The sequence below is a fragment of the Danio rerio genome, chromosome 4, assembly GCF_049306965.1.
Source record: "Danio rerio strain Tuebingen ecotype United States chromosome 4, GRCz12tu, whole genome shotgun sequence".
Classification (NCBI taxonomy): domain Eukaryota; kingdom Metazoa; phylum Chordata; class Actinopteri; order Cypriniformes; family Danionidae; genus Danio; species Danio rerio.
The window spans coordinates 62,938,476-62,965,642 of NC_133179.1; the positions used below are offsets into that span (position 1 = coordinate 62,938,476).

The window sequence follows — 27,167 nt, forward strand, 5'->3', positions numbered from 1 at the left end:
ATTGCTGTTACAAAGTTCACCCACACACAGACACACACATGCACACACAGTGCATTTAACTTTGCACTGCTTTTGTACTGCAAATGTGACAGGATACAGTTTAATATTGCTATATGGACATCTGTTACGTTACTGTACAAAAAAAAAAAAAAGATTCAACATCCACAAACTGGTATTGAAGCATCTTATTTTATAATTGTACTTACATGCAGCTGTGGTATAGTAAATACAGTGATTTTACCTTCTTTAACTTACTTTATTACTAACATGCACTAATTTAGAAATGTTTTAAACCTGTAAAACTTATTCTGGATCACATGTGATGAAGATTAATGATCACAGAGAGCTGAGCATAACCTTTAATCCCAGTTGCTTTGTCTTGTTGATATGATTATTTGCGTTACTAAGGAGACATGGGGCCTGTTTCAGTAAGGAGGTTCAAACAACTCGGAGTTTAAACTTTAACTCTGAGTTGATTTACCGAGAGATTAAAAACTCTGAGTTTTCGTTTTCAGAACAGCTGATCTGAGTTGGGTCAATCAACTTTGAGTAGACCAACTCAGAGTTAAGCGCGCGCACCGTGACTATAAAAAGGCATTATCAATGGAGCGCAGACATTACGAGTGACTATGGCAACATCTTAAACAAAGAGATCACCATTTCTTTCTCCAGCTGAACTTGATGTGCTCATGCAAAGTTATAGCAAATATGAGTGTATATATTAAAAATTAAGCAACCATCAATGAAACAGAGACAGCATGGGAAAACAGCTGCTCAAGTTAATGCATAATTTTTAATTTTAAGTATTTAAACATTTTAAGTATAATAAAATAAGTAATGTAATGTGTGATGTTTATACTTTTTTTCTAAACTTTAACACACTTTTATCAGTTTTAATAGATTTAACAGTGCACTTGTTATGTGTCTGCCTTTTTATTGATCAAGTGATAGAGGTTGATATAACATTAAGAAGGTAAGCAGTAATAAAATAATTTAGACAGAATAATAATCCCATTAATCTAGTAACAGTACATGTCAAAGGTTAAGCTAATTATTTATGGAAAAAAAGGACAAGCTTCATACGTGACTTTGTTCTGTGTGTGACAAAAATGTAGGCAATAGCTGTGTTTCCATCAAAATATAGGCTATTACATAAATTTGTGCAAAACTGGAATAACGCCTAAAAATAAAGCAGCGTTTTTATCCAAAGAGTCGAAGAGAACAAAATCGTCACTTCCTGATTAACTTGCGCCAAATATCAACAGTAAAAACAGAATTACTGCGGTAGAAGAAGCTGCGTCAATGATTTTTTTATTTAATTAATGTACCTGAGCCTCAGAAGACAATTGACACACAATGAACACGTGGGGCGTTTGAAGCCAGACGCGGAGATCTTGACACGCTAATAATTATATATTAATAATATACAATAATACTGAAACAGTTAAGGCATTTTAGAATGACTAAAACAACATTTAAGATGTTCTGCAGTGTGCTCAGTCTGCTGGTTTGTCCTTTCACACGCATTTTCATCATCATCGCTAACAAACCATTTTTTAATGTACATACTGTAATTTGTTAAGTGCACTTCGTAGTTTATGTGCATCTTATCAAATGAAAGTTTAACCCAACTTCAAAAGTTATGTGAATCATGACGTTTCCATCAATCTTTTTTATGCACATCTCCAAAATGAGCTCTAAAATAGGTGTGTGGAAATGTAAGACTAATGCGAGAAATACCGCTTCATCTTTAAAAAAGGGGAGGAGACCGACCGAAACTCAGAGTTTAGAGAATTAAACCTGCACCGGACCAGGTTGGATTCACAGAGTAAGTTACCACGGTAATTGACTCTGAGTTAAAGTTAACTCTCTTTAAGAAACAGGCTTGACTTACCCTGCTTTCTCGAGTTTAACAAACCTGCCATTTTGAAACGGAAAACCCAGAGTTTCTCTCATTTCAGGGTTAAACTACTCTGAGTTTTAACTTAACCTGCTTTCTGAAACAGGCCCCTGTTAATACACGGCTGTCAATCAATTTGGTTGGCAGGGAAACTGCACTCCTACATCATGTTGTGGTGGGCCTCAAAAGAGGAGGGATTTGGATCCTAGTTTAACATCAGGAATAATGACATGGACACACTATACCCACACACAGTTCTGTGCAAACAAAAAATAATTTTCATCATAAGTGCCCTTTAAAGTATTGTTAAAGTAAAATAAGAAATGTCCAGATGAATACTGAAATACAGTCCATGTGAGATCAATAATGTAGAACACAAAATACCTTTTGGCAGATGATGGTGTTTTCTCTCTGAGGTCTGGTGGTTTACCTTTTGACCAGTCACTCTTCAAAGACACAGAGCTGGACACACATGATCCTGATCTCACACTGAAGGCACAAACACACCAGAGGAAAAGGAGCGTCACAACCTTAAGGTGTTTTTCAAGATGTAAGATAAATCTTTTGTGAGTAAAGTTTCAGATCAAAATAGTGATCAAATCATTTATTAGACTGTTGTGAGGTATTATGATATGTTGAAAGAGGAAGGCAGGGTCGGCAATGCAGGTAAGCGCAAACATTTTATTTCTTTTTCAATTTTTTCAGCTCAAGCAGCACACAAACCTTTTGGCAACGCTCTGACCATTGTACAGTATCTGGCTCTCCTTTTTTAGTGAGATTAGTTAACATGTTGATGAGGGCCGAATAATTAGGGATGAAACGCGGGATGAAATAATGCATTATTTAAAGTTACAAACAGTAAGGGGGTGTTTTATGGTCAGATATCTGTCCTTATCAGGACAATGGATGAATACATTCTAAACAAATCAATTTAGAAAATGTATATAACACTATACTAGTGTTTTCTAGATATTTTAACCCCTTCAGACCTGAATTATGTTCCAAATTTCAGAAAAATGGGATGTCATGTGATGTCCATTGTAATGGACGCAGGGTCTAATGGGGTTAATGGAAAGAATCTTACATACTGTGCCTTTAAAGGGCACCTATTTTATCCCTTTTTTAAGAAATTTTGTGCCTCCAGAATATGTCTAAAGTTTTAGCACAAAATACCCATCAGATTATTTATTAGACATTTCAGAATATTAGAATTCTCAGCTGTGAACACACTGCAGCTATATCTGTGGCCTGTGCCTTTAATGCAAATGAGTTAGTTCTCCCCGCCCACCATTCCCACGTGCCTGTCAGAGTGTGCCTCAGTCTCCGCATCGTCTGCATCAAATAAACAGCACAATGACAGACATGAAGGAAACAGTTCTTGTGTAACGTTTGTGAGAATTACTACTGCAAGAAATTTCCCAATGAATTTTTGATTCATTTGGGTTTGAGTTAATTCAAGCCTTTCTGCTACGATGAGTCACACACATTGCTGTTACAAAGTTCACCCACACACAGACACACACATGCACACACAGTGCATTTAACTTTGCACTGCTTTTGTACTGCAAATGTGACAGGATACAGTTTAATATTGCTATATGGATATCTGTTACGTTACTGTACAAAAAACGGGTTAGATGAATACTGAAATACAGTCCATGTGAGATCAATAATGTAGAACACAAAATACCTTTTGGCAGATGATGGTGTTTTCTCTCTGAGGTCTGGTGGTTTACCTATTAACCAGTCACTCTTCAAAGACACAGAGCTGGACACACATGATCCTGATCTCACACTGAAGACACAAACACACCAGAGGAAAAGGAGCGTCACAACCTTAAGGTGTTTTTCAAGATGTAAGATAAATCTTTTGTGAGTAAAGTTTCAGATCAAAATAGTGATCAAATCATTTATTAGACTGTTGTGAAGTTTGGAATATGTTGAAAGAGGAAGGCAGGGTCGGCAATGCAGGTAAGTGCAAACATTTTATTTCTTTTTCAATTTTTTCAGCTCAAGCAGCACACAAACCTTTTGGCAACGCTCTGACCATTGTACAGTATCTGGCTCTCCTTTTTTAATGAGATTAGTTAACATGTTGATGAGGGCCGAATAATTAGGGATGAAACGCCCATAATATACTGTCTGTCAATTGGTCTCTGCCAGTCACTGTGGGATTCTTCTACCACCCTCATTTCCAGCATCTTCAATTCTTCCTGAACCATTTTTTTGTGTGTGTGTGTGTTCAGGCAACCTGTATCGACGTTTTCTAACTACAACACCTGGTGTGGTCTCAATAAGGTGCTGAATCAGATTCGGTTCGTCTGGGCAGAGGTGAGAACACATCTGCGAATTCCTGCTGGTGGCACCAGATGGTAGTAAGCCACCACTACCGTCTAACTACCGTCGCCAGCATCACCACCTCTGGATCCTTCCACAGCTTAAATGAATTTAGATGGTAAATTTGGCGTGCCCCGCACCTTTCCATCTGCACCACTTTAAAATCAAGCTCCCTCACTCGAGTGATCACCTACAGTCTTTGCCACTTGGCAAGTAATTTTGGGCTGGATGATGGCAGCAGTACAAGCACTTTATTTCCCGGTGCAAATTGTTGTCATTTAGTGCTCTTGTAACATCTTTAGTCCTACTGATTCTGAGCCTTAAACAAATTGTCTGACGAGAGCCGCCCCAGAGCGTGGAGTTTTGCATGCAGGTCAAGAATGTATTGGAGCTATTTTTTACTGTTAGAAGGCTCGTCCTTCCAAGTCTCTCTCACGAAATCCAGCACCTCTTAGGGCTGTCTGCCGTAGGGAAGCTCAAAGGGGGAAAACCTTGTGGAGGCTTGTGGAACCTCTCCCACCATGAACAGTGAGGGCTCTAACTACGTATCCAATTTTTTTACCTTCAAATCTGCCTAATAGTCAGGGCTTTACATTAACTTTTTTGATCACCAGCCACAGTGGCTAGTAGTTTTCCAACATTACTAGCCACTCTGCATTTTCACTAGACACAATTTTGTTCTTGGGAAAATATTTTTATATGCATAAATATGACTTTGACATAAAATTACTAGATTTAGATTTTGTGTTGTGTCCACCTGCCTCCTCATTCATTTCACATTCTGTGTGTCATGTATTAGCAAATAGGTCATGGTTTCATGGTGTTATACTGCAATTAGTTTGTATTCCACAAAACTTTTCAGAACTCAAAATTAAGGATTTACCTAATTTATCTCTAACCACACCAAACCAAAATAATTTCTTAGCCACATTTAAAAATGTGTCAAACAAGCTAAATATAGCTGTATACTATACTTTTTTATTTAAAAAAACACGTTTAAAAAAAACAAAGAAAAACAATTGACTTTTAAAAATAATTTTTAAAAATAAAAATTTTAAACTAATAAATATTGTCATGTATCAAATATATGCACAGTAATCTGTCCTCACTAAAGGTCTCTCAGATCACCAGTTACCTACACATAAATGGAGAGTTAATCTCATATTAAATCAAATGTTGTAAAAAATGATAATTAAACCATATAAACAAAAATAACCGTAAGCAAAAGAAAGCAGGTGAAAAATATACTGTGATAATGAAAGGATGATCACACGGTTAAGGCCAAATAATAATCTGTTTAAAACGAAAGCAAGTGGTGCTGCTTACAAAAAGACATATTTGAAGCTCTTAAAAGCAGCAAGACTGTGTGTGCATGAGCATTACTTTTTTGCCTGACTGTTTGAAAGAGATCCGATCACAGTTGCGTTCCAGGCACGCATGCTTCAAAGAAGGAAACAGGAGCGTGCACGCGCTTTAAACAGTCGCACGCATCACATCAGCTGTTAGCGCGAATGATTATCCTCTCATTCAGTATTCATCTGCTTTCTTCTGCTAGCGCGAATGTAATTTTTTTTTTTGTTAGTCGTGCTGTTTCTCTATTCTATGATCACATTTCCACGCATATTGGGTCATTCTTATAGTCGAACCCTGTTTTGAGAAAACCACAATTTAAAAATTATTTCCAACCAGCCAAAGTGGCTAGTGGAGGTGTCTGTCTAACCCACCAAAGCCGAAATCTACCCACATTTGGCGGGTGTTAATGTAAAGCTAATAGGTAATAACATAAGTGTTATGAATGACAGTGATTGACAGTTTTATGTGTCCAATAATGTTAAACACAAAATACCTTTTGGCAGATGATGGTGTTTCCTCTCTGAGGTCTGGTGGTTTACCTATTGACCAGTCACTCTTCAGAGACACAGAGCTGGACACACATGATCCTGATCTCACACTAAACACACAAACACACCAGAGGAAAAAGAGCGTCACAACCTCAAGGTGTTTTACAAGGTAGAAGATAAATCTTTTGTGAGTAAAGTTTCAGATCAAAATAGTGATCAAATCATTTATTAGACTGTTGTGAGGTATTATGATATGTTGAAAGAGGAAGGCAGGGTCGGCAATGCAGGTAAGCGCAAACATTTTATTTCTTTTTTTTTTTTTTCAGCTCAAGCAGCACACAAACCTGTTAGAACTGCTCTGACTAATGTACAGTATCTGGCTCTCCCTTTGGGTGAGATTAGTTAACATGTTGATGAGGGCCGAATAATTAGGAATAAAACGCCCATAATATCCCGCCAGCCCCAAGAACTGTCTCACCTCATTTTTGGTCTTAGGTCATGGAAAGGGTTGCAAATGCTGCAGTTTTGTCAATTTGGGGCCGCACCTGCCTGTGTACTAAGCGGATTCCCAGATACCTGACCTCCATTCGCACAATTGCACACTTCTTCGAGCTGGCCATAAGCTCAGAGCGTCTCAGTGTTGTCAGGACACCCTCACATGCTGCAAATGCCGCTGAAAATGATTACTAAAATGATGATGCCATCGAGGTAGGCAGCAGCAAATGCAGAGTGTCAGGCAAGGATTTTGTCCATCAAACAATGAAACGTAGCCGGTGCTTCGAACAACCCGAACGTAAGCGTAACGCACTGGTGTAATCCGAAGGGTGTAGTAAAAATCATTTATTCCTTGGATAGAGGCGTAAGTTGAATTTTCCTTCATCAGATCAAAATCAAGCTCCCCACTCATCGAATGTCCATGAACGGTCCTTGCCACTAGGCAATTTTTTAACAAATTGTCCCACGAGGGCCGCCTCAGAGCGTGGAGTTTTGCCCGCAGGTCCAGAATGTTGTGGAGCTCATTTTTACTGTTAGAAGGCTCGTCCTTCCAAGCCTCTCTCATGACATCCAGCACCCCTCGGGCCTGTCTGCTGTAGTGAAGCTCGACGGGGTAAAACACTGTGGAGGCTTGGGAAACCTCTCCCAACAGTGAGGTGAACAGTGAGGGCTCTAACCACTTATCCAAATTTTTTTACCTTCAAATCGGCCTAATAGTTAATAATAAAAGTGTTATGAATGACCGTGATTGACAGTTTTGTGTGATCAATAATGTAAAAGACTAAATACCTTTTGGCAGATGATGGTGTTTTCTCCCTGAGGTGACACTTCAGTCTACTTTACAAGAGTTTATCAGACAAACATTAGTTTGTTCAGTTTAATTCAGCACAAACTAGTTGTCTGAAGGTCTGTCTGATCAGGTCTGCTACACAGCAATCATGGGTAAACAGACGAGTGATGCGCTGCTTTCTCAATCATTTATTTTCCTTTTGCTTAGTCTCTATTCAGAGTTCACCAAAGCAGAATGAATCGCCAACTATTCCAACATGTTTTATGCAGCAGATGCCCTTCTAGCTGCAACCCAGTACTGGGAAACACCCACACACTCATTCACACACACACACACTATGGCAAATTTAGTTAATCAAAATCCCCTATAGCGCGTGTGTTTGGACTGTGGGGGAAGCACCCGGAGGAAACACATGCCAACACGAGGAGAGCGTGCAAACCCCACACAGAAAGGCCTACTGACCCAGCTGGGACTTGAACCAATGACCATCTTGCTATGAGGCGACAGTGCTAACCACTGAACCACCGTGTCACCCACGCTGCTTTTTCATTCTGCATGATTTTAATTTAAAACCTTGTGATGTTGTGACCTGTTGAGTAAAAACTCATCACAGAAATCTGATGAGGAATATAAAACACAAAACATTACTTTCTGTCATAGAAATACACAAAAGTATTTTATAATACTCTTCACTGAACTATACACTGAGTTTAACATGCACATTTGTACTAAAGCACAAGCTGAAACTTGTTCTGCGCTCAGCTTTAACTCTGATGTTGTGCAAGACTTTAAACAGCACACATGATGACACATATTCAGCTCTGGTAAATATGTCACCAGATCAAGCAGTCTGTAATCTAGAATGATCTAAACACATTTGCTGAAGCTGTAAACTGAAGCTTTGTCCATCATTTGATCAAGCAATAGCAACATAAATAAGAGCATTGTTGATGGTCTTTGTTGTTCAGAGAAAGTGTTGAAATAATGGTGTAAAAACAATACCCGTGTCAATACCTGTGTTTCTCTGAGAGAGAGTCCTTTACTCGCTCCTCTGCCATACTGCAGCTAAAACACCAATGCAGACATTAGCAGAGCTTTCATACATGTATATATATATATAGTCCTTAACATGAATGCAGTTGGTTTAACCCTGATCTGACATCCCAGCTGTTTAACATTTGATTTAAGGTAAATGCATGTTATATAGAGTTTATCAAGAGAAGTTCAGGTTTAGCCAATTGTTGATGTAGTTAGTATTAAAATGTCTCTTTACTAAAGAGGCTATTTGGTTATTGAGTTACTCTGACAGTAAAGGGTTAAATGCAGTGTTGTTTAAGGATCGTCAGCTTGTTGTTTTTCAGCAGCTTTTCTTCCTGTTCAACTGGAAGGACTGCTTTAACTTTACTTTTGATTTTGTGACTCTGAATGTTTAGAATTATATTTAATGCTGAATTATTGGACACTATTGAGTCAGTCTGATATAGAAGAGCACAAACACTTTAAAGGGATTAAAAATAAAGCTTTTAGACACAGTTTAAATGAGCGTGTTTGACTCAGTGTTTAATCTGTTTGAGGATTTGATCTTCAGGATCAGACATTTAAATCACACTCACACATATAAAACCCCTTCATCATCTCCACAAATCAGCGTAATGTAGAAGTGTTAAACTCACATGCAGAAGTACAGACGCTCTTGTGCAGCAGGAACACAATCTGAGCTCTTTCACTCTTTCACTTTACTAAAACACACCTGTGTGATCTACAGGTATATCCTGAAATATTATTGGCTCCACAGAGTGACACTGACATGAATATTCATGAGATTCTCTTGGCTGTGGGCGTGTCCTGAAGACAACAAACCACTGGGGCTGAAGATATCTGTGCAGCTTCTCTGAGCACGAGTGTGTTGATGGAATATTTAGGGAAAATATTTAAGATGAAATCTGAGAGGTTTTTGAAGAATATTTAGAACAATGTTGACCTATAAAACAAGATTAGAGGTGTATATATATATATATATATATATATATATATATATATATATATATATATATATATATATATATATATATATATAATGAGTACACCTCATACAGATCTCACTGTTATATTATTATTTTCTATAGTTAAAAAGGTTTGAGGATTTAATAGTAGTTTAGGACTGATTGACAGCTATACCTTATAGTAGGATAAGCCCATTTTACAGTCAGCAGCCATTTTTCAGGGTGCAGAGCAGTCTTCAAACACTCCAGTGGTAAACCCCTCAGAAATTCAAACTCCAGGCAAGAATGCATTCTGTCATTACTGTAACACTAAACACCACCATCTTAATCAGTGCCCAAATTTTGCACAGCTAACCAGAGAAATCAAAACTAACTGGATTAAGATGAATAAGAGATGCTAGAGGTGCGGATGAAAAGATCAAGCTGCTCAATGCAGGTTAAAGGGCATCTGTAAAATTTGTAAAGGCAAACACCTAACTGTCCTACATGACCTCAACCCAAAATCAGCTGAGATGAAGCAAGTTGAAATGCCTCAAGAAAGTCAGATGCTGTACCTTGATCGGCCAGCAAATGGCAGCCAGGTCATGTTGAAAATCAGTAAAGTGTTGTTACACAATGTCAAGCATTCACTGATAGTTTATGCAATTCTGGACGATGGGTCTGAACGTACCATCTTGCTTCATGATGCAGCAGAACAACTTAAGCTTAATGGACATGAAGAGAAGCTTTCTTTAAGCACAGTTCGACACGACACCCAATTTATTTATGGCTTAAGAGTTTCTTTCACTCTTTCTTCAGCATATCAGCCAGACAAAAGATTCACAATAAAAGCACTGCAGCAAATTTGAGTCTGGCTAAACATTCACATCTAGTAGCCCTATTGCAAAAGAAATATAAACATCTATAAGGACTGCCTCTTTATGCGTTTTTCGCAGGCCCAGCCAGTGCTGCTAATAGGTTCTGACCATCACCACTTGATCACCCAGATGGAGCCAGTACAGCAAGAGCCCAGAACTGGCAAAGGTGTGCAACCAAGAAGTCGAAAGGCTGGAGCAATCTGGTTATGTGATCAAATTATCACCCAAAGCAATCGAGCAAACACACGAATCCTGGTACATACCACACCATATGGTGCACCATAATGGCAAACACAGGGTAGTGTACAATTGTTCCTTCCTGTATCAAAGCCATAACCTTTAGGAGTATCTGCTGCCTGGGCCCACTCTTCCTACCACCTTGTTAGGAGTGTTGCTTCGCTGTAGAGAGCATTTTGTTGCCATCATGAGTGAGAGGCATGTTCCATCAGATTCGGCTGCTCGAAGAAGATAGACAGCTTCTTAGATTTCTGTGGAGAGATATGCAACGCGATAATCCAGTCAGCATCTATGAGTGGCAAGTTCTGCCATTCCATGCTGCGCAACATTTGCTGTTCTCAAACATGTCCAGGAGAATACTGTCCCAGGTGAAGACACACGTGCAGCTGTGGAGAAACATTTCTATGTGGACAATTACCTGCAGAGTGTAACATCAAGTGACAAAGCATCCAAACTGGCGAACAAGCTGCAGACTCTGTTTATGTCTGGGGGGTTCGAATTAAGGCGGTGGGCTTCTAACATCCCTTCTGTTGTTGCTCACCTTCCTACAAAAGCTAGATCTGAGAAAAATGAGGTTTGGCTTTCTGAAAAGCAGTGGGATGTTTCTGAGTCCACCATGGGTCTACGTTGGCTCTGCCAAGCAGACACACTTGGTTACAAAACTCATCTGAGGGAGCCACAAAAACCCACAATGAGGTACACCTACCATGTCTAGCCAGTCAGTATGACCCACCAGGGTACATAATCCCCTACACAACGCTAGCTAAAGCATTGGTTCAAAGGCTATGGGATTAAAAAAAAAAAACATGGGTGGGATGACCCATTGCTGCCAACAGAACTTGTGCAAGCCTGGCAAGAATGGGAGAAGGAACAGCAGCACCTGAACAACATTGCCAAACCACGGTGCTACACCAGCACACAGCTAGATTCTGAGTCCTGCTTAGGAGACATCCACATATTCTGTGATGCATCAAATCATGCATATGGTTCAGTAGCATATTTGAGAACACAGAGTCTTCAAGGCCAAGCTGAGGTTGAATTTGTCACAGCCAGATCACGAGTGGCCCCAAAACAACAGCTATATGTACCCAGGCTGGATCTTTGTGCTGCACTCAACTACCAAAAGTTCTAAAAAGGGAACTGACACTGAACATTTAAAAGGTTAATTTATGGAGTGACTCAAAGACAGTCTTGTCCTGGATCCAGTCCAATTCATGCAGATATAAAGTGTTTGGGGGTACACGAATAGCAGAGATTCAGGAGCTGACTGAAAATAATCCAGCAGACGACACGCAAAACCCAGACCCACGGCAAAACCCTTCAGCAGCTCTCAGGCCCCGTTTACACTAGTACGTTTTAGTTTTAAAACGGCGTTTTAGAATGAAAACGATCCGCGTCCACACTCGCGTTTTACCCAGCGTTTCTGAACTGCTCTCCGTCCACACCAAAACGCTGAAAACGCACATCACGTGACCACACAGACGCTCTCAGGCAAGCGCTGCAGCCCATGTACCCAGATGAGAGCTCTGCTAGTCGGACTTCTCATCAAGCATCTCCCGCTGGATCTAATCTCACTATATTTATTAAACGGGATATTTCATTCATCTTGTTGTCTTTATCTAACGACATATTCCCTGACTTTGGGCATTGGAATCTATTACTTGTTCTCAGGTAACGTGTTTTGGCTGAGCGCAAAGATAAGTTAATGATTAATGTAACCACGTACATTGTGTATATTGACTTATCGCTTGCCTTTATTTCCTATAATGTATAAACTTATTGTATGTTATACTTTTAAAATGGCCATTATCGATTCTTAAAACTGATACTCAGCAAAAGAGAGGCTGTGTTTCGTATTTTCACTGAAATTGAAAGGAGGCAGTTGTTATCGGCTCCGTTTTGTTATAAATATCCAGACAGTGAAGATGACGCTCATCTTATACAGCACGGCGCCTCAACATGTCTGCTGTCTAAGTTGCTAATATTAAAATGAAAATAGGCAGTTCCTTAAATCATGTTTACATTTTATTGTTGAGAAAGTGAAACAACGAAGCCAGGGTGATGTGAATGAAGTTATAAAGTACACTGTTCCCTTTGAAGATTTACCCGTGTCCTCGGTATAGTCTGCTTTTCCATATCAAACTGAGAAGAAGAGACTGCAGCCTTGATCAAACTTGCGAAGTCTGAACTTACACGGAGAAGATTCAGGACTGAACTGTGTGTTAGGCTACTTAATATTCAGGAAAAGCCCCAATCAGAGAGGCGAACGTCTGCAGCCCCGCCTCCGTTTTCAGATGTCTCCGTTTTCCATCATCCACACTGAGACGGAGCAGCAGCGTTTCAAAATGAAAACGGCCTCTCCAGCGTTTTCGAAACGCTCCGTTTTCGGCGCTCGAGAACTCCGGCGTAGTGTGGACGGTTGGCGTAACCGTAGCAAAACTTATGCGTTTTCAAACTAAAACGCACTAGTGTAAACGGGGCCTCAGTTCACAGTCAGTGGCAGCAGGGACCTCAATTTCTGTGGCAAGACTCAAGTACCTGGCCTTAAGATACAAATAAATCAGTCCTAGACATTACTGATGAGGAGAGTAGGGTAACCTTTTGTAGCCTGCCAACGATAGACTACTTTGATATAATGCAAGAATTCTCGCAGTACCACAGCTTTGATCAGGTGGTGGAACATGAAGCTCAAGAACAGTTATAGCAAACTAATCAAACACGAGAAAGTATGTGCCCAAGACTATGCAGCTGAGTCCTGATGCAGGCATAAGCCAGGTGCTTTCCAGCTGAACTTAAAGGGTAACAAACTCTTACATTCTAACAGTAGATTATTAGCCCTAGCTCCTGAGCTTGACCAGTTTACTGGACTTATAAGGTTGGTGGTCGTCTGAGACAAAGTGAACTGCTTAGGCCAGATACTGTCCACCAAATTAAACCTAAACCCAAACACCCACTCAGTCAACTCCTGATACAGCATTATGATGAAAAACTCCATCATCATGGCCCAAAAAGAGTGTTTGCGGAGTTAGGCAGAAAATACTGGATTGATCAGAAAGAAAACAACTGTTGAATCAACTGAAGAAAGATGGATTCTGTTAAACTGGAGAGTGAAGATTGAAGAAGTGGCGCTTACAGTGAGAAAAGAAGAGTCTGAGGCACAGACAGGTCGGTTTAATAAAGATCATTTCATCTGTGTGTTCACTAAACATCTTCAGCTAAAAGTAGCTAAAACTGGTTTTATATTCGCATGTTCAGACTGTCACAGTTGCGGGTTTGTGCGCTTCTCCGGAGTGTATGTTTGATCACATGGGTTTGTTTTGTTTTGGTTGTACATGTGGATTTGTTATGCTCACGTGTTATGACGACACTCAGTTGGTCTGATTAGTTCGCCAGCTGAGGCTCATCATGGTGCCTATATCTGAGCGACGCTTTTGTGTGTCTGTGTCAGTTCGTTACTATCGCTCATGTGTGTGTGCTGTCTGTGCTCAGGCCCTGAGGAGAATCTGGATCTGGTTTCCCTGTTCTGTTCCTCCCCTGTGTTCTGCGTCCCTCTAGCCTGGCACTTTCTGGTCTATTTGTCAGATATAAATAAACCATTTTTGTCACTTGCACTTGGATCCTCTCTGACCCTTATTTACACAAAACAGAACGAACTGACCTTTACATGGATCCAGCAAGTGTCTCTCAGAGCAACGCCCGGATTGATCGACAGGATGAGGCCCTGGCCACCACGGCTCAGGCGATCCAGGCCCTGGTTGGCCAAGTTTCGTTGCTCACTTCCCAGGCCCAACAACTGGTTACCTGAGCTGCACAGGCTGATACTGCACCAGCCCCCGAGACTGCACCAACCCCGGAAGTGTCACCAGCGCCTGCGGTTCTTTGTCGCTCTTTGAAGCCGCGCCTTCCACCTCCGACCAGCTACTCTGGAGAGCCTCTCTTGTGTCGATCCTTCTTGTCTAAGTGTTTCCTTTACATCTTTCTGCAGCCGTCATTATTTTGCCCCGAGCAATCTAAGGTGGTGTTTGTCATCACCCTCCTTTCGGGCAAGGCGGCCCAGTGGGGAACAACAGCATGGGAACAAAAGCTACCATGCTGCTCTACGTTTGACCTGTTCTCCAAAGAACTTAACAAGGTCTTTGATCGGGCCGCCCGAGTCCTCGCTGAACTCCGCCAGGGGAATTGGAGCGTGGCGGAGTACTCGATTGAGTTCTGAACACTAGCCGCTGAATGCGGCTAGAACACAGAGGCGCAATGGGACATGTTTCTGCATGGATTATCTGATCGTCTTCAAGATGCGATCTATTCCTTAGATCTTCCAAAGACTCTGGACGAATTGGTAGATTTGGCCATCCATGTGGACACCAAACTGCTTCAACGTGAGACTCGCCTGCAGCAGAGCAGGTTTTCGGATTCCATCCCTGACATTCCGGCATTGGCTGCGACACCGGAAGTGGTAAGCGCTGACTCGGAACCCATGCAGCTGGGGAGATCCCGTTTGTCCGTGCAAGAAAAGCGCCGGTGGAGAACGGAGGGACATTGCCTCTACTGCGGAGGGGCGGGTCATCAGGTGGCTTCCTGTCTCGTAAAAGACAACACCCATCAGTAGGTAAGAGGTTACTGATGGGTGAAATTAGTTTGGACAAATCCTCTACGGCTGCTACTTTATTGCCCGTCACTGTATCATGGGGTTCAGGAAGTCATGACACCCATGCCCTCGTCGATTCCGGGGCGGAGGGAAATTTCATTGACTCCAGTTTCGCTTTCAGTTCTAAACTTCCGGTTATAGCTCTGTCACAACCCATTGCAGTACGCGCCCTCAGTGGGCTTCCCCTTCCCACTATCACTCACTCCACCAAACCCATAAAACTTATCACGTCTGGAAATCATGTTGAACACATTTCATTTTTTTTAACAGACTGTTTCAACTCACCGGTGGTTATAGGACATCCCTGGTTAATTCTTCATAAACCTCACATTAACTGGGGTCTTAATTCCATATTTTCGTGGAGTGAGAAACGTGATGAATCTTGTCTTTCGTCTGCTCGTTCTGCTGTTTCTTGTTCTGTGTTTCAGGAGGAGCGCATGGACCTGTCAAACGTGCCCAGTGAGTACCTCGACCTGAAGAGAGTGTTCAGTAAGTCTCGAGCTGCTTCTCTGCCTCCTCATCGTCCCTATGACTGTGCAATAGATTTATTGCCAGGTACGTCTCCGCCTAAAGGCAAGTTATACTCTCTTCTATTCCTGAGAGGGAGGTCATGGAGAAATATATTTCTGATTCTCTAGCGGCCAAGATCATACGGCCCTCTTCTTCTCCGGCGGGGCGGGGTTCTTTTTCGTGAAAAAGAAGGATGGGTCTCTTATACCTTGCACTATCGAGAGCTGAACAGCATCACGGTGAAGAATACGTATCCTTTGCCGCTGATGTCTTCAGCGTTTGAGCGTCTGCAAGGGGCTTCGTTTTTCACGAAATTAGATCTCCGCAACGCATATCATTTGGTTTGCATGAAGCAGGGTCATGAGTGGAAAACCGCGTTCCTGACCCCCAGGGGGCATTTTGAATATTGTGTTCTTCTTTTTGGGCTTTCTAATGCTTCTGTGGTTTTCCAAGCACTTGTAAATGACGTGTTGCGAGACATGATAGATCAGTTTATTTATGTCTATCTGGATTACATTCTGATTTTTTCTCATTCTCTCCAGGTACATGTGCAGCACGTCAGGCGAGTGCTTCAGCGGCTGCTAGAGAATGGGCTTTTTGTCAAGGTGGAGAAATGCGTGTTCCATGCACAGTCTGTTCCCTTTCTAGGAAACATTGTGTCAGTCGAGGAGGTGCGCATGGATCCAGAGAAAGTTCAGGCTGTGGTAAATTGGCCAATGCCAGAGTCTCGTAAGGCCCTGCAGAGATTTCTGGGCTTCGCTAATTTTTACCGGCGTTTTATTCGCAATTTCAGCCAGCTCGCCGCCCCTCTGACATCCTTAACCTCCGCAAAGACTCCCTTCAGGTGGTCGAGTGCAACACAGGTTGCATTCTCTAAACTAAAGAAGCGCTTTGTTTCAGCTCCCTTTCTGGTGACACCTGATCCCTCCTGGCAGTTTTTGGTGGAGGTTGACACGTCACAGGTGGGGGTGGGCGCGATCCTGTCCCAGCGCGCAGCCTCGAATGACAGAATTCATTCGTGTGCGTTTTCCTCACACCGATTATCTCCCGCAGAACGAAATTACGACATTGGTAATAGGGAGTTGTTGGCTGTCAAACTCGCTTTGGAGAAGTGGCGTCAATGGTTGGAGGGTTCGGGGCTTCCCTTTATCGTTTGGACCGATCATAAGAACCTCGAATACATCAGATCCGCCAAACGACTTAACTCCATGCAGGCTCGGTAGGCATTATTTTTCGGATGTTTTGAATTTACTATCTCATATCGACCGGGTTCTAAAAACATCAAACCCGACACGTTATCCCGTCTTTTTGATTCTTCCGAGCGCAATACGCCTCTTGAGCCCATCGTTCCCCAGAGGATTTGTATTTCTGCAGTAACATGGGAGATCGAGAGCAGGGTCCGCACAGCCCTGGATGGGGTAACGCCCCCAGTCGGATGCCCATCCAGTCGTTTGTTTGTGCCGGAGGAGATTCGGTCTGACGTCATTCGGTGGGGACATTCCTCCAAAGTGGGTTGTCATCCTGGGGTGAGTCGTACCTTATTTTTGGTTAAACAGCGATTTTGGTGGCCAGCCATGGCACGGGACATACACGAGTTTGTTTTGGCCAGTTCTGTTTGTGCTGTTTCTAAGACTTCTAATCGCCCTCCTGCTGGACTCCTTCAGCCGCTGTCAGTGCCTTCGAGACCCTGGTCGCACATTTCGCTAGATTTTGTCACCGGTCTCCCGCCATCTGATGGCAATACGGCTGTTTTGACCATTGTGGATCGGTTCTCGAAGGCTACTCATTTCATTCCTCTGCCTAAATTACCCTCAGCCAGAGAGAGCAGATGCTGTCATTAATCACGTCTTTCACATTCATGGCCTCCCGACGGACGTGGTTTCTGACAGGGGGCCCAAGTTTGTGTCTAAATTTTGGAGAGAATTCTGTCATTTACTGGGGGCGACTGTGAGTCTTTCTTCTGGCTTCCATCCTCAGAGTAACGGACAAACAGAGAGGGCCAATCAAGATCTCGAGCGCATGTTACGTTTTTTGGTTTCCCAAAATCCCTCCTCTTGGAGTCAGCAGCTCCCATGGGTGGAGTACACACACAATTCATTACCAGTGTCGGCTACGGGCCTCTCTCCGTTTCAGTGTAGCTTAGGTTACCAGCCATTAGCTTTTCCCAGTCTAAACTCCGAAATAGCGGTCCCCTCTACCCACGTCTTTGTCCAGAGGTGTCAACGGACTTGGAGCACAGCCAGACAGACCCTCCTCCAAGTGGGTGCGTGCACCAAGGCTAAAGCCGATCGCCACCGGTCGAAGCCTCCCGTTTACGTTGTCGGTCAAAAAGTGTGGCTTTCAACTAAGAATATTCCTTTGCGTTCTGTATGTAATAAACTTGCACCTAAATTTATCGGCCCATTTACTGTCATCAAGATCATTAGTCCGGTGGCAGCCCGCCTCAAACTTCCTCCAGCGTACAGGAGAATACATCCCGTGTTTCATGTTTCCAAATTAAAGCCCGTTTTTCATACAGCCATTAACCCGCCCACACCGGTTCCCCCCCGCCGCGTCTCGTAGATGGGGAGACCGTTTATTCGGTTAAGCGCATTCTAGACTCGAGACGGAGGGGAGGAGGATTTCAGTACTTGGTGGACTGGGAAGGTTATGGTCCGGAGAAGAGGAGTGGGTCCCTGCAAAGGACATATTGGATCACTCTCTTATCGATGATTACAGTCGCCAGGTAAGCTCTTCTGGGAGCACCAGGAGGTGCTCGTAGGAGAGGAGGTAATGTCACGGTTGCAGGTTTGTGCGCTTCTCCGGAGTGTATGTTTGATCACGTGGGTTTGTTTTGTTTTGGTTGTACATGTGGATTTGTTATGCTCACGTGTTATGACGACACTCAGTTGGTCTGATTAGTTCGCCAGCTGAGGCTCATCATGGTGCCTATATCTGAGCGACGCTTTTGTGTGTCTGCGTCAGTTTGTTACTATCGCTCATGCAGGGGTGATAGCGTTCCGGCACCACGCCGGATTTCCGGCGTACTGTGACTGCGGGGGAAAAAAAATCAGGTTCACGGATATTGATCTGTCATTTCTCTAGATTCACAGAATTCACTCACTGCTGAAAGCGCCGGATTGGTTTTTATTAAGTGCCATTTTGTGTGCTTGTGAATCATCTTTTGAGTGTTGACGCCATGTAAATAAAAGATTAATTGTGTAATTTAGAGAGCTTTATAAATGATAACGGATCTTTGTGAGATCTCTATGAACTAAGATTAGTGACGCTTTTTAGTGATAATAAGAGGAGCGTGCTGTGCACTTTCCAGGCTATAATCCATTCAGAATTTGTATGAAACTTTCGTTTTCGGCACATATACGCTGATATGTTTTGGGAATGACATCTGCATATTTACGCTGGGTTTATTCTCGAAATAACGGTGAAGCAATAGACGGGACAAAAATATATTTCCCCCTTCTCCTTAAACAACTTAGTGTTTCAACTATAAAATAGTTCAGTTTTGTATGTAGCCTAATGGCAAAGTGTTTATATTTAGTTTCGTTTTTTATTCAGCTTATTTAGAAAAACGTTTGGAGCATTTTTTATTCGTTAAAAATAATTTTTTTTGTTTTTTTTTTAACGAACATCGCCCAGCGGAAGACCATCATTGTCTGTTTGATCAGTTTGCCTTCTCAGATCATCACGACTTGCCTAAAATAAAAGATATAAAACAGTTCAAGTATAAAACAATGGTAGCTTAAACGTTAAAGAATGTGTGCTATTAGGCGCATAGTTTGCTTATAAAAAGCTTGCAGGACATCGAGGCGCCAGAGCAATCACTTGCATTTTTTCAGTGGGAGCAATTTAAAGTTATCCGTCATTTTTGCTCACAAAGTACGAGTAATACATCAAAAAACGTTACAGCGTTTTTATAAAATAAAGAAAACCAAAATTATGCGCTTTCTGTCGTCTGGTTTTTGAACAGGAGCGCTTAACAAAATGAAGCAAAATGTATATGCCTCACAGACATAATAAATATATTTATAGAAAGCTTTAAATTATTACTTAACGAAATAAAACAAATCGAAAACAAAAAAAGTCCTTCATGTAATCCGTAAAGATGAATTTCTCTCTAAAGGCGAGTCCAAGAGGAGATTGCCAGTCAGGATCTTTGCGACACTGACTCAGAATACGTTTATTAATAAATAATTAAGATATGTCCTTACTCTTTCCTCGACACATTCATTGTTATTTGTTTTTGCCGGTGCTTGGAGCGAGTTTTAGCTTATTGTGTGCGCTTGAACGCGGATTCACAGTAGCAGTTTTAACATGGAGAGACACGACATCGTACGTACAGATAACACTATCGCGCCTAAAGCGAGCGAGCCAAGGCCAGTGGCGTTTCCACTGTCACTTCCGGGGCCTAATCGGGCCAAAGCGGGGCTTTCTTGGGGCCAGCGGCCGGCTTTTTTCGGCCCGCCGAATACCTTGGGCCAAAGAGAGCCAGCAGGGGCTTCGGGGCGGAGTGAAAGGAGAGGCGGGCACAGTTTTCCGATCGCACATGAGTACATGCGCCAAACACATAAACAAACAAATAAATAAGAGAAAGAAAACATCTGGAACAAATTATAGGCTGGGGTCTTTTTTGCATATGATCGCCCTTATGTTTCTCTTTTAAATGTAAGGCTGTTGCATAAAATGATAGTTTTAATAAGTCATTTTTCTTTGCTGCATCTCTTTGATGTTTCAATAACTAATCTTTACACCATATTAAAGACACAGCAGACAGTAAAGGATTTCAAGAGGTTTTGTCAAGTTTAATAAGTGTTTTTGCGCGTTTAGATGCCTGTGCGTGTGTGAGACCGAGGAAAAGCGCGCTCCATTCATAGCTCTGTTGATGCCGCGAGCGGCTTTTTTCTTTTCTTTTTATTGTTTTAATTTATTTTGGAGATAATACACTATATGAATACAACAGAAAGACATTAAACTTTACAATTTTCATGTCCGCTTTTGTAGGCTCAAAACAATAGTGTCATATCTAGATAAAATAGCCCTATATTTAAATAATTTAAAGAATTACAAATATCAGATAGGCTTATAATAAAATCACATTAAATAAATAAACCAATATAAAACTAACAAAAGCTATAGCTATAACAATTAGGTACTATATCAAACTGTTCAAATTTATATTAAACTTTCATTTTTCAAAAGCCTCTTTGAAAAAAGTATTTTCTAAAATAAATAAATAAATAAATAAACACCGGAAAATGTTTTAAATATTATTTATAAAGTATTTGGATACGATGATATTAATCAAATCATGCAAACAGAGCATTTTCAGGGTGAGGGAACGCAGAAACCAAGCGACCTTTTTTTTCTGTCTGCAGCTGCGCAGCACTTTTTTGACGGGGAAAACTGCAAGTTCAAACTGTGTTCTGTGTCCTCAAACAAGTGTGTATGTTTTTATATAACGTGGTAAAATTAAAAAAGGAAATTTAAAATACATAAAGAGCTTTATTAGTGCATTGCTGCTGAGCGCAACGAAATATAGGCTATATTTTATTACGTGCTGCTCTTATGTGCTGAAACACTGAACACTTTCCTTTACTTAAGATATAATAAGCAACATCTTTAAATAAAGGGAATCACCTATTAAGTGTCATAAAGCCTATAGGGAAAAATAATCATGTTTCAGTTCTCTCCGGAGCATTTGGGATGAATGTTGGACAGCATCTGTCTAGAGGATGTTATAAAATACATTTTATATCGAGTTATTAACGGAGAATTTTATATAGCCTATATGGTGTTATATTATGAATGTGTGCGCTCCCTGCGCTGGGTCCCTCCGTTGGTGGCAAGACCACTGGATTTCGATGCCAGTGGGTCGGCGAGTATGAATAAATGAATAATATGAATATGATAAATGAAAACACACAGGCATGTGCGTATAGACATGCGTTGTACTGCTGTACAGTAACGTGTCATTTGTTTGTTTTGGTTGTCCTATTTTAATAGTTTCGTGATGATGTGATGGTGTGCTTTATCTGCATGATTCTCGCTGAAGTGGGCGGTTTGAGTGACGTTAGATTCGGGGGATGTTCTGGGGGCGGGGTTTGCTGACGCGCTGCTAGCTACTAGCCCCACAGTGGAAACGCGACATGATTTCGGCCTCACTGCTCAACCTCCCAGGCGATTGGCCCGGCCTGGCCCGATATAAGCCCTGGCTCGCACTGGCCTGATAGTGGAAATGCGGCTAGTAGTGACACTTCCGGTGGCACGTCCGGTTTTCCACTGTCATGTGTCACTCGCTAGTGGCATGTGTTGTGACCTGTGTCACTCAGAGTGTCGCGCTGCATGTCACTGCAGTGACATCGACACCCGGCGAAGCTTATGACATTAATTAACACGAGCAAAAACATATTTAATCATTACGCGACTTTTAACCTAATTTATCGCGTCGCAAGTTTATTTGCTGAGCTACTCCACGATGTTTTAATTTAAACGCATTTATTTTATGTATTCCTAGTCATACTTCCGTACGTAATATAGTCATTTGACAGTACATGTCAGTCAAATTTATTGTGGCATGCTTATGTATGGGAGGGGTTACACTTATCTGTTGTACTGTATATTATTGCATCCTGGCAGTTCCTTTGTTCCCTACAATATGGACTTTTCTATGTTTTTAATTCATTCATTTATTTTATTATTTAACTTATTTTCATTTTAAGGTATTTTCAAATAATATCCTTTAAAAAGTTATAATAAGATCCATGTTGAAAACTCATAACATATATGCATGTAAGATAACAGGTGTCATTTGCCTAATGATTTTTAAATATTAAAGCAAAGAGACTTATAAGATTAATGTGCTTATAACGTGCTTATACTGACACCTACTGGCACATGTCACAAGATCACTGACACTGGCATATGTCACTGACATTACTGGCATGTGTCACTGACATTACTGGCATGTAGCTGCAGTGACAGCAACACAGCGTAATGATACTTATAAACAAATCATTAGTTTATCATTAATTTATCACCACAATAAATTTGACTGACATGTACTGTCAAATGACTATATTAAGTACGGAAGTATGACTACGAATACATAAAATAAATGCGTTTAAATTAAAACATCAGCAAGGAAAAAAAGTTCAGGCTCAGGAATTTTTTCCACTATCAGCCCTGCTCATGTGTGTGTGCTGTCTGTGCTCAGGCCCTGAGGAGAATCTGCATCTGGTTTCCCTGTTCTGTTCCTGCCCTGTGTTCTGCGTCCCTCTAGCCTGGCACTTTCTGGTCTATTTGTCAGATATAAATAAACATTTTTTGTCACTTGCACTTGGATCCTCTCTGACCCTTATTTACACATAACACAGACTTTCTCCTTAATAATATCACTTTAAAAAATTATTCGGTGCCAATTCAAAATAGTGAAATATTGAGTTAAAGTTGTTTTTATATTTGTTCGCTTTGGTACTGTAACATCTTATAACAGGCTACTTTAAATACTGGCTCTGAAATGACACATAAGATTGACTTCAACATAACATTAGCACTGTTTAATTGACTCTGAATATTGTACTTTGATAGTCATTATATAATAATATAATATGATTTTACTATTTCCAATTAGCACAGAATCATTTTCTGAAGTGATATTATTAAGGAGAAAGTATGAATGTGCGAAAACCAACTTTACCTCAATAAATCACATAATCAGCCAACAACTATCAAAGTACAACAGTCACAGTCAAATAAACCAAACTAATGTTGTGTTTTAGTCATTCTTACGCACCATTTCAGAGCCAGTATTTAAAATAGCCAAAATGAACAAATGTACGAATATGAAGCAACTTTACCTCCATTTCAACTCAATTTATAACTATTGTGCAGTTGTTGTTGTTTTAATATACAAGTTGTAATGAATTACTCTGACAGTAAAGGGTTAAATACAGTTTTGTTTAAGGATTGTCAGCTTGTTTTTCAGCATTTTTTCTTCCTGTTCAACTGGACTGCTTCTGACACCTCATACTTTTCATATATATGATATATACTTGGTCGTGTGACATTATATATATTAACTAAGATATTGAGTTAGTACTAAAACATCTGCTGACAGTTAAGGGTTAAATGTCATTTGTTTAGTGAACGTCAGCATTTTAATAATTAAAATAAGTGAACACAACAAAGCCTCAAAACACACTGAACCACCTCTTGAAAAAACCTGTTTTTCGGCAGCTTTTTCTTCCTGTTCAACTGGAAGGACTGCTTTAACTTTACTTTTGATTTTGTGGCTCTAAATGTTTAGAGTTATATGTAATGCTGAATTATTGAAACTATTGAGTCAGTCTGAAATAGAAGAGAACAAACACTTTAAAGGGATTAAAAATAAAGCTTTTAGACAGCTTTAAATGAGCGTGTTTGACTCAGTGTTTAATCTGTGTTTGAGGATTTGATCTTTAGGATCAGACATTTAAATCACACTCACACATATAAAACCCCTTCATCATCTCCACAAATCAGCATAATGTAGAAGTGTTAAACTCACATGCAGAAGTACAGACGCTCTTGTGCAGCAGGAACACAATCTGAGCTCTTTCACTTTACTAAAACACACCTGCGTGATCTACAGGTGGTATGTATGTGTGTCTTATCATCAAGTATTTATAGATTGCACATACTACTGAATTAAATCAACCACATGCAGGTTAACATTTTACCACCACTCTTTACTTCTCTTGTGTGTATGAACTCCGTAACATTACAAAACTTCCCATCATGCCACCTGTTTCCAGTCTTAAAGACACAGATGCAATTATAGTACATGACATCCCCCCCAAAGTTGGATAAAGACTATCAATCTAAGTTGTCTTAAACTTACCTAAACACAACATATTTAAACATTTGACTAGCAAACACCACATTCTCTAACTTGCTTTAAAGTTACTGCATTTTGAACATCAAAACAGCACATTGTTTTTATCAGTTCAAGAATTCAACTAATGACAAAGTCTGTAAATTTTTTTGGTAATCTTCGTTCCCTTTTGGGCTTCTCATATGAGGCATTTTGTTCACACTCTGTTGTGGATACAGGTCTAACTGATCCCTCTAGCAGTTTCTTTTGATTTGTGTCCCCAGAACAGCTGGCATCTTCTGCTTTTTTGTTACCCTGGCTGTCTTCTGTTTCTTTCTCCACATATCTCTTCACAAATGTTGTATTGCGGCTATATTGAGCTCCAGTTGGTGATTCGACAGTTATTTGGTTTTCAGCTCTTCTGATTACTGTGTGAGGTGTTGCACTGAATGGTGTGGTGAATTTATCAGTCTTGTCCTGTCTGATCAAAACTTGATCTCCAACCTCTACACTTGATTGTTGTGCTTTGCGGTGTTCATCAGCGTACAGTTTGTATTTTCCTTTTTTCTCAGCATCATAATCATGAACTTCGAGATCTGTATCCACAGATGTGAGTTCAGGTAGCTTGCCTCTCATTTTCCTTTTAAACAAGAGTTCAGCTGGACTTTTTCCTGTTGTGTTGTGTACAATTCCTCTGTATACTGTAACATACCTCCTGAGTTCCTTTTGCCAGTCCAGTCCCTCAGACTGCGCAATTCGAATACGTTTCATGATAGAGGCATTCTGACGCTCAACTTCACCGTTAGCCTGGGCCCATTTAGGTGTTGTTTTCAGATGTTTAATTCCATTCCCTTCACAGAAAGCTTTGAATTCGTCTGACCTGAACTGAGGACCATTGTCTGATTTGAGTGTTAAGGGAAGTCCATGTCGGCTAAATATGCCCTCTAGGCTGTCAATCACATTTGAAGTTGTGGTGGAGGTCATTATATCATACTCATAATACCTGCTATAATAATCCACAACAACCAGAATTGAATGTTTCGAAGGCAAGGGCCCCAGCAGATCCACTGCTAAATCTTGCCACGGTCCATCAGGTAATGGTAAAGGTCGTAGTGGCTCAGGAGCATCAGGACGAGAGACAATTTGACAGCCATGACACGATTTACAATGTTTCTCAGCAGCTCTGTCCATGCCAGGCCACCATACTTTGGTTCTGAGATGCTGCTTAGTTCCAACTATACCTAGATGTCCCTCATGGGCAAGGGCTAGTGCTCTTGTTTGTAATGTTTTTGGAAGTACAATACGTGTTCCACGTAAAACCAGATAGCCTATTGTGCACAGCTCATTAGCTATGGCTGCATAAGACATACACTTTTCAAAGTGTCCACTTTCAATAGCTCTTCGCACTTCTGTCAGTTCTGCATCTTTTTCTGAAGCTTCTTCCACCTCCCTTGTGGTTAGGGCTCTTGGAGTGGCACTAATGGCTACAAATCTCACATACTCATCCGAGTCATGTGAGTGTTTCTCTCTCATTGCTGTGCTCCCTAAAAGTCGTGACAAAGGGTCAGCAATATTCTCTTTTCCTGAAACATAGACAATCTTAAAGTCATATGGTTGGAGACGTAAAACCCACCGCTCTATGCGGGCACATGGCTTAGAACGTGGACCATATATTGACTCTAACGGTTTATGGTCTGTGAGCAAGTCAAACTGTCTCCCATAGATATACGGGTGAAGCCTTTCACAAGCCCATACAAGAGCAAGGGCCTCTCTCTCTGTCTGGGAGTACCGTCTCTCACAATCTGATAAACTTCTGCTGATGTAGCACACTGGCACCATTTGACCCTTTTGGCACTGCGTCAATACTGCCCCCACCCCTACAGGGCTCGCATCAGCTATAACCTGTGTTGGTGCGTCTTTGTCAAAGTATGCCAAAGTCCCTGCTTTTGCAAGTTCCTCCTTTAGAGCATTAAATGCCCTTTTCTGTTCATGTCCGAAGACAAATTCTGTTTCCTTTCTGGTAAGACGTCTTAATGGCTCCGCCAGTGTTGCAAATTGTGGAATAAATCTGCTACTGTAACTGACAAGTCCGAGAAAACTTCTAATTTCAGAGACGTTTTGTGGTTCTCGGGCTTCCACTACAGCCCTGACTCTTTCTTCAGTGGGCCCAATCCCTATCTGTGTCAGCAGGATTCCCATGAAGTTTAAGCGATGTATGGAAAACTGACATTTTTCCGGATTTAAAGTCAGTCCGCATTCTCTTATGTGCTTCAAGACGGCATGTAGGCGTTGGCTGTGTGTTTTTTGGTCCGGAGCATGCACAATTATATCATCAGAGATGTTTTCAACTCCCTCTATTCCAGTAAGTGCAGCAGCTATCTCATGTTGATATTGCTCACTTGCAGATGATACTCCAAAAATGAGACGCTTATATCTGTACACTCCATTATGAACTGCAAAAGTTGTGATTTGGCGAGATTCTGGTGTCAGCTCTAACTGATGGTAACCCCATTTCAGATCCAATTTGCTGAAAATCATTGATCCATTCATACTTTGTAGAAGTTCATCTACTGTAGGAATAGGGTATCGTTCTCTGATGATTGCTCGATTGGCCTGCCGCATGTCAAGACAAAGTCTGATTTCAGAATTAGCTTTTGGCACAATTACAACAGGATTGACCCATGGAGTGGGTCCATTTACTTCT

At 41.1% G+C, this 27,167-nt stretch overlaps 2 protein-coding genes across 3 annotated transcripts in view; one reads left to right on the top strand and one right to left on the bottom strand.

Moving 5' to 3' along the window:
* Positions 1-9,117, bottom strand: part of LOC103910668 (uncharacterized) — a 29,059-nt gene extending 19,942 nt beyond the window's left edge. The window contains exons 1-5 of one of the 2 annotated variants that reach the window (XM_073948158.1): positions 9,037-9,117; positions 8,378-8,428; positions 6,084-6,188; positions 3,591-3,695; positions 2,285-2,389 (exon numbers count right to left, since the gene is read on the bottom strand). In XM_073948158.1, the coding sequence (XP_073804259.1) occupies positions 2,285-2,389; positions 3,591-3,695; positions 6,084-6,188; positions 8,378-8,421 (359 nt within the window). In that variant the 5' untranslated portion in view covers positions 8,422-8,428; positions 9,037-9,117. Of the gene's footprint in view, positions 1-2,284; positions 2,390-3,590; positions 3,696-6,083; positions 6,189-8,377; positions 8,458-9,036 lie in introns of those variants that run through there. The other variant, XM_068220060.2, reaches the window with a different exon arrangement.
* LOC141381809 (uncharacterized) overlaps positions 1-27,167 on the top strand; it is a 705,874-nt gene that overhangs the window by 564,984 nt on the left and 113,723 nt on the right. The gene's annotated exons all lie outside the window — the stretch shown is intronic.